Below are 8,859 nucleotides of genomic sequence, written 5' to 3'. Positions count from 1 at the left end.
TATTAACAACAACATTACTTATTGCTAAAAGCCGAAATCGTACAAAGTTTTCTTGCTTTATTTCTTCTATGTATAAAATTGTTTATTCATTGTTTCAGGAACCCGTCATACGGCGGGAGCCGAAGTAATTTTGTCTATTGGAAATAATCGATTACTTCATATATAATTCAAATTCTTCTTTTCTAATTTGCATGATTAGTTACGTACATACGATGAATTATTTGTATCTTTTTGTATGTGAATATTTAAACAGTAAATAACGCATGGCTTTAATTTAGTATTAAAAGATTAAATTATTACTATATGATCACTGAGTATCTTTTTTGTCCATGGTAGTAAACAGAGTCCTTATAACGATTTCCCTTGTGGCTACCACATCTTCTTCTTAATCCACCAGTGCAATAAGAAATTACAATTACCACTGGAACCGTGGACAGCACTGAAATAACAAGCATTCAATATCTTAAAACTATACTGTAGTGAGATAAAATATTGAAAATGTAACAAACATTCAGGGAAGCTTCAGGATCTTATCATTCGCTGCAACTATTCTCAACCTAATCAATAAAAAAGGATAAAATAATAAAATTAGGCTTTTGCGTATATCTACAAATATATCAAATACCTTTGCAAGATCTGCTGGATTCATAGGATTTCGAATTTTCAGTACGATATAAATGAGATGAGAATTATGAAATAAAGATGAAATGAGTCTTCCTTATGTTGCACACAACGACCAGTTTCGATTCATTTAAGTATCCACAATTGCACTATGCCTAACACCAAAGATACCCATTATCTTGACAAAATCCTTATTTTGTTCGATTTGTTTCTCGATGCTTTATCATTGAAACAAATACATCATGCTGAAAATTATTGTAAGTAATTGTCCAAAACAGTATTGTTTCGCTTACTTATTTATTAAAACCCTTTTATACACCCAGTATATATTTGCAAGCTTGAATGCAATATCAAGAATAAAACTTGCATTTCATATTTCTCATCTTTGTCTGCTTTTTATTGTGTTCATGTTCGTACAGACATATTCTCACTTATTATTTCCATTCTGAGTTATAAATCTAAATGAAAAAAGGAAGGTCAAGACCAATAATTTGGAACAAAAGTAAATTATTATATTTTATTTATTAGGTGTAATTAAATTTACCTATAGAGTTGACTTTTGAAGCTGTCGTTTTAGCAGACACAGTGCAGTGATTTAATTTCCTTCGTATAAGCTTTTACTGATGATATTCTACATCTGATCTTTCTCACTGGTAGAAATTGGGAAACTTTGACCATATCCTTTTTTAATTTATCTAACTTCCCTTGTATTTCCTAAAAAATAATCATTTCTAAGTTTGCGAAGAGTTTTTTCTTAAAATAACTACTTTTTGAATAACACTATTAATAAAACAAATATTGCACCATGCAAATGCTGAAGAGCTTCATACGTACCTATGGAATATACAATGTAACTTTTTATACCAATATTTATTAGATGTTCCTTTCAACCGATAATACACCAATAAGTACCAAAAATACCTGACTAATATTTTTGTAGGCTAGTGTGAGCAAGTATGAACCGTAGGAAAATTTCATCTGATTATTCGATTTATTATTTTAATAAAAGAAAACATTTAAAATATCTTAAAATATTTCATTTCTTCTTGATGCATTTTTTCACTTTTTAACCTGTAACAAATTTAAATATTGCCACAAAGTATTTTTCTATTACTGTTAATAGACATAAAAATAAGTTATACTTATCTAATAATTAAATTTGATAAAATATTCATGTCCATCTGTCGAAACATTTATGACATGTAAAAAGGTTTCAGAAAGGACTGTACGTAAATAACACGTGATAGCCTAGAAATAGGGAATATTCGACCGTGTGTTTATTATTAATATAGATTAAATACTCTCTTAGCGGAATAGTTGCCATAGCCGCCATTTTATCCCTACCGAAAAGTAGGACGTTTGATACTCTACCGTTCTAACAATGCAGTGTAATTTGACTAAATTTTGCATTGCTGTCGCAATACCTAACATTCGCGCCGCTACCATCGCTGACGCATTTTCGAGGCATTTCGTTGCGCAATTCGGACTTCCGCGTGCCATTCTCACGGATCGAAGCACCGGCTTTTTAGGAAAATTACTCAGAGGCGTAACCTCTCTTTTTAAAATCAAACACTTGACCACCTCCGGTTATCGACCCCAGACCAATGGATCCCTAGAGAGAAGTCATCTAGTGCTCACCGAATACCTAAAACATAATATCAACCAGTATTCGGACTGGGATTTATTCATCCCCTTCGCCATGTTCTCCTATAACACTTCTGTGCATGAAGCTACGGGGTTCACGCCATATGAACTAATTTATGGACGAAAAGCTCAGTCCCCCGTCTCCGCCTATGCGATCGAGGAGTTATTAACCTACGACGCATACGCACAGGAGCTGGCTCAGCAGTTAACCCGGCTTCACGCTTTAGCTCGAGAACACGAAATCCAAGCAAAGAGAAAATCTAAGGAATACTATGATCGGAACGCCGCTGTTGTCTCCTATTCTCCTGGAGACTTGGTCTACGTCCTCCGAGAACCTAGAAAACATAAACTAGACTCCCAGTATATCGGGCCATATGTCATTGAAACCATCAACGACAAGCATAACGCTATCCTCCTTACTAATTCCGGAACCTCCATCACGAAACATCTGGACAAAGTGAAGCCTGCCTCCATTCCCCTCCGGCCCTACACCTATCTCTACTAACCACAAAATCTAACGCATATACGACTTTCTTTTATAGAACAACTCTTGGCTATGAGTAGCCTTTACTAGTGACTATTGGTAAAAGACAGCTTTTGCTCTCTTATTCTTGTAACTCTGTATCCGGTTCCCTGCAGCTATTGGAATATCTACCCCCTCACCACCTTATGCATGTATCATCAGACCGCTCCAAATACTACAGCACCTAGGAAGGACTATATCCAGGACACTGCTCGCCTCCGGAAACCTCTGTCATACCCTGACCTCCTCGCCTAAGACCAGTTGCCCCTCCATCTCGTTCAACTGACAGCTTGGAAATCGAAAGGAAGGAATTTGTCCAATAAGTCAACATCAGAACCTCTTTCGTTTTCCAGTCAAAGCCTCCCGGGAAGTTCCCCTTCCTCTCCCTTACCCATCTAATTCGTAATCCTCGATCGCGGAACCCCGACGCAGGACGCTGTCCCTGACAAAACCTCTACTCTTCCTCCCCGATCTTCTACCCCAGAAACTCACCCATCTCCTACTTTAAATAGCGAATGGTAATGAGGATTGGAAGCAAGGGAAATCGTTAATAACCACAATCAGAATTCCTTTTTTTTTCTCCTTCTGTGTATTGTTACATCCCTGGTCATTATTACAAAATTGAAAGAAACTTAAAATAATATTTTTTGTTTTTTTTCCTCTTGTTATTTTCCTTCTGCTCCTTAGAACCCGTGTATTCCCAGGACCTCCTCCTCGGTCAGTTCCGGCTCGTCGTTGGACCATCTGTCCTCCACCTGAGGGTTCGGCCGCAACCACCTGGAGTCCTGCATCCACCGGACCCCCAAGAAGTCGAAGTCCTCGCGGAACCACCACTCCTCGCCTAGTCGATCCAATAACCAAGAGTTGTTCTCCCTAAGGTCCCTCCTTTCCATCCGGACAGCCCTCATCTCCCCTAGGTCTAGCAACAACGCTAATAAAGGGAAAAGGGGCATTTCGTCAGATATACCTCTAATCCCCACTTGATGGAAAATTTCTTTTCCTTCAGTTGAAACCTCTACTCACCCCCTCGCGACCGAACCAGCACGCTCCTCCAGTGCTTCCTTCCTCTATACATTACTGGACCTCTCATCTTGATATCCACAAATAGCTGTACGCACGTCCAGGAAAACACGAGCCCGTCTGGCTTGCAGTTAATTACGGTACAATAACGTTCCTCACCAAAACTTCACTTTTATACCAAATTTCCCACTCCGCTCACGATTGCAACACCACTCCGTGACGCACAAGATTCACTGCACCACACGACCGAAATCGCCATGACGACCAATATAAATATATTATTTATAATGATGTTAAGCGTCACGCCGATCTCCTGGACCCATGCATACAACATCACTCACTTGAAACACAACCCCGGTATCTTCTTCGAAAAATTCGCAACCCTCCAGTACTATCCCGTACTATGGAGGGTCGCCACAACCATTGACATCACCAGTTTGACTAGTCAAGCCCCTAATCTCGGAAAGTTCTACGACACACTCTTCTATGTGTGCAAGGGCAACATCTCTTGCATCAATGATAGTAAACTTGAAGAGATCGGACGCAAAATTGTTGACACCGAACTTTTTGCTTCGATATTTCGCCGAGGCTTACATCCTACGGACCTTAATCGGAACCGTAGAAGCGCTCCACTCGGATTCGTAGGAGGACTCTCTAAAACCCTTTTTGGTACCTTGACCGAAGAAGATGGCGAATACTACACCAGCGAGATATTAAAGCTACAAGAGAAAGGAGTACACACCGCTCATCTGTTGGAAAAACAGACGCATGTGGTACAGTCGGAATTCTCCGCCCTGCACCTTTCTTTCACTACCCAAATAACCATACCCAAGAGCTTCAAGAACAAACCAAGGCCTTGGCCGACGCTATCGCTCTCACCGATGATGCCCTTGAACAGGAAAAACACGCGAGAGTACATCGAGATTACATCCGCCAAATGGAAATGTATGCCGATCAATACAGGACCAGCATTCTATTCCTTGTGGATGCTGTTCTTTTCGCTCGTCGTGGAGTCTTGCACCCCATGATACTAACACCCACCCGGTTACAACAAGCTTTGCAAGAAGCCACCCACAGGACCGGATTTTCCCTACCTTTCGACGAAGAGGAACTAATGATGGAGGACATCCAGGAACTCTCTCACCTACATGTTAATCATTACAAAGGACAATTAGTGGTCGTAATTGGAATCCCTCTCCTCAACAAAGAAGAATACCATCTGTATAAAACCTATCCTTACCCTACCCACCATAATCGTCCCGATAATCAAACTATCACCACCTTTATTCAACCTGCACATCCTTACCTAGCAGTCTCCTCTTCCCAACGCTCCTACACCCCCATCCCTTCCGAATCTCTATCCCATTGCCTCCATCACCTGAAAACCTACTACTGTGCTCCTGGAGCACCTCTTCATAAGATCGCGTATAACCAGGAATGCGAATTATCCATCCTCCAGCATCATGACACTACCCAATGGACTGGTTGTGACATTAGAGTCGCCTCTTTCACCGGTCCCTTCTGGACACCTTTGGTCCAACCCCGAACCTGGTTATACTCTCTACCAAAACCCGAACAAATCACCCTCATCTGCCAAGGAAACGTAAGGGGAACTGAAACCATCCTTGGAGATGGAATTATACAATTAGAAGCTGGATGCTTCGCGGATACTACATCTACTCAGCTGCGATCTCTGCAAACTCTAATGGTGACCGATGTGACCCACTTTGAAGCCCTAGAGCCAATGCCTCTCCCTGAACTTCTACCCGAAGGTCACATACCAGCCCTACAAAAATTAATAAAGATACAGCCTATTAAAAGTAAACCACTGGCAGATTGGGATCTATCCAAAAACAGTATAGCCCTCAAGGACATAGCCCGAGAAGCAAAGGACCTGCAGAAACAAGATTCAACAACCTTCAAAGCATCCATCATCTCATATGCTTCATCTGGATCTCTTTTCATACTCATCATATTAATTGCTGCGGCCCTGTGGTTTAAACGAAATCCGACACCTGCGCATACCAGCCCGACGTCAACCACCTCTATCAAGGTTCAAGGCACTCCAACGATAGCAGCCGAAAGCATGCCAATGCTTCCGGTACGCACCGTCAGCATGCCGTTTCAACAACCTATTCGACATGTGCAGAGTCTGCCATACCTGGAACCACTAGCAGTACCACGGGACTCGCTACCCTTTAGTTAATGCACATCAAATTCCTCTAGAAATTTTCGGCAGTTGGCTTGACCCATACTTCTCATCCTGGAAACATTGACCTCCACAGGACAATGTTTCTTCTAAGGGGGGAGGTGTAACGTAGGGGTCAGCCACCTCGCCGAACCAAAGTAGATCGCACGCGTCCGTGTGCAATACCGGTAGTATTGCACATTGCTGACGCCCGGAATTCCTTTCTGGAAATGCGTAAATCCTTAGGCGTCGGCCGTGGATGTGGAAACTTTTTGGTCGTCATGTGTCGAAAGATCATGGCGCTACTGACGACACATGACCTATTAAGCCTCCTACATATATGCGAGTTCCGCGACCCTCGAGTCGAGTCTTATTCTGTGCAAGCTTAGCCGCTGCCGCATCATCCGCGTTCCAAGGTCGTAACTCTAGTGTTCGTTCCACGGGAGCAGAGTACTCCACCATATTCTAACAAATCTCTTGCCCAGTCACCGTGTACTGGTAGTTAAGTCTAGTATAATTCAATCCGAAACAAGTCGTGTAGAAATTGTCGCGAGTGTGCATCTTTCAGTCGTGCCTAACACGTACCATTCTGGAAGACAACACATACTACCACGAACTGATCATAATTAATTAAGTGCGAGTAATCCACAACCATAGGAGAGTCTAGTCTCTCCAATAGTTGTGACGAATAGTAAATAATCCTGCGAATGCTGATGCAGCATATTTAGTGTTTACTGTAAGTACACTTGTAATATCTGAAAATACATAGTTTTGTGTCAAATCTGCTGTTCCAACGTGTGTTTATACACACTATCATTCACCCCGAATCCTGCCAATTCATTACATTCTTACCGCTCGGAGTGTAATACTTAGTTCATTGTACTGTGAGTCGCAAAGCTCGATCGGCGTTTCTACTGACCCAGACTGTAGTGTCGAGTCAGCGCGAAACACGACCGATAGGCGGCCACGACTACCCAGTACGTAACAGCCTTTAGAATATTTAAATTTTCTAACAATTTATTACATAGGGGAAACCTTTTGCGGATTTCCTCACTTGCTTTTGTTAAGAAACATAAACAATTTTGTCTAATTATTTCTGCGTGTTCCACTGTGAGTTTCGAATCCATTATTTCATCTTCCAAAAAATGTGCACATTTTGAACCTACGTCTATTTCCGTAAGGTCAAGTTGATTAGATTTTTTTGAAAAATCAATATTATGCAAATTTGGTAAAAATATATCTTTTTTCAATATTGCTGGTTTTAAAAATTTATTTGCAAAAAACATCAGAAAGTTAATCGATGATTCATGCAACAATTGGATTTTTGTTTCTTTAGCTTGAAAAGAAGCATTGAAAGAATTAAATCTCACCAGTACAGGTTCCAGAAATAATAAATATGCTTTTGTCTCGCTATTTTGCATTATGACAAGAAGCTCCTCTGCTTGATTTACTTTATCAGCCATTTGTTCTAATAGAAATTGATGTAATGATGACCACAGTTCTAATATACGCTTTATGCAATTATGGCGCGAAAGCCATCTAGTTTCAGCCTATTTCAATAATTTTTTGCTGTCATTTTCCAATGCTATCTGTAAATCATCAAATATAGCAGTTCTTTTGCTACTCAAATTGACGAAAGATACTAGTTTTTTAATAAAGTTATCTAGTGGTAGTGGTATAGTTTTACAAGCATGAGAAGCTGCCAGTGCATAGGAGTGATAAATGCAAGGCATTGTTATTAATTGTGGACATTTTTGCAATAGCTTCGTTTGAAAAGATTCATGCTTTCCGATTATTACCGAAGCATTATCACAGCTCAATCCAGTAATCTGTGAAAATGGTATTTCATGACGAATTAATTCATCACTGAATGCGGTAAATAGTTTATCTGCAGAACAATCACTTGCATCTAAATTAATTAACTGCAATAAATCTATTTGAACGCATAACGATTTTCTGTCCACATACCGTGTAAGCAATGTCATTTTCTTTTCATTTGTTATATCTGTAGTTTCATCTACAAACACAGAAAATTTATTATTTTTTAAATTATCAGCTATTCGTTTTGTTTCATAAGTGCACAGAAAGTTATTCACAATCTTAGTTGCTTTGGTTCTACCAAGGGACATAGATTGCAAAACATTTGGCTCCTTACCTATATCTTGAAACAATTTCAATAACTCTGCACTGTATAAGAAGGAAAGATTATGTTCAGCAAAAAAAGCTGCTACTTTTATTTCCGCTGCTTTTACCTTATCATTGAAATTAAATTGTTCATCTGTTGAACAAGTAGGAGATTCTGCATCAAAGTCTTCAGCTTTTCCAGACGTTTCACATTATTTAAATGTAGTTGACGCGAAGCATGCCTTTTGACTTGTGATAAACCACCTACATATTCTTTGTCACACGCAAGACAATAAAATTTGGAATCATCATTTTGTGCTTTTTGCAACCACACTTTCCAAGAAGGATCATAGTCCAGCCAATCATTGCGAAACATTGCTTTCATTTTTTTTTGGATTATCATTTGAATCCATTTTTCCCGATTTTGATTGTACTGTTTGTTTTTAAATACCAAATTTTTTGTATATTACAACGTAATATAATAATATTTCAGTACTCACAATTGAAGATTTTTTAATCCAAATTTCCTGCTGTCAGTAAGGAGGTGACCCTTCGGCGTTGTAAATAACTGCTGTTCAACAATTATGCACCGAACAATAAACAATTTTATTTAATAAATTGTTTTTGGGACACAAAATAAACACCGAAAATTCACTTTAATCTTCACTACTTTTATCACCTCGAAATTTTAAGTCGTTTAAATATCAGCGATTTAAACCGACTGAACGAATCTATAGAT

The 8,859-nt window shown here is 39.5% G+C and overlaps 1 protein-coding gene across 1 annotated transcript; it reads right to left on the bottom strand.

Moving 5' to 3' along the window:
* Positions 1-7,546: 7,546 nt before the first annotated feature.
* On the bottom strand, positions 7,547-8,505 carry LOC136784296 (E3 SUMO-protein ligase KIAA1586-like). Its single transcript, XM_066744877.1, has 2 exons — positions 8,249-8,505; positions 7,547-8,183 (listed from the first exon to the last, which is right to left on the bottom strand). Exons 1-2 carry the CDS (start codon positions 8,503-8,505, stop codon positions 7,547-7,549), a joined length of 894 nt encoding a protein of 297 aa, XP_066600974.1.
* Between the last annotated feature and the right edge of the window lie 354 nt (positions 8,506-8,859).

Source organism: Prorops nasuta, unplaced genomic scaffold, assembly GCF_024137725.1.
Source record: "Prorops nasuta isolate Cenicafe-Biocafe unplaced genomic scaffold, Cenicafe_Pnas_1.2 PNAS00051, whole genome shotgun sequence".
NCBI lineage: Eukaryota > Metazoa > Arthropoda > Insecta > Hymenoptera > Bethylidae > Prorops > Prorops nasuta.
The sequence above is the reverse complement of the archived record's forward strand: the minus strand, read 5'-3'. Positions and strand labels throughout refer to the sequence as shown.

What these genes read in the sequence shown, in the direction of transcription:
- LOC136784296 (XM_066744877.1), bottom strand. Translation starts at nt 8,505, where the DNA reads ATGAAAGCAATGTTTCGCAATGATTGGCTGGACTATGATCCTTCTTGG. An exon ending in AATTTAATTTCAATGATAAG is followed by an intron (nt 8,184 to 8,248) that starts GTAAAAGCAGCG and finishes CTTCTTATACAG; the next exon opens with TGCAGAGTTATTGAAATTGT.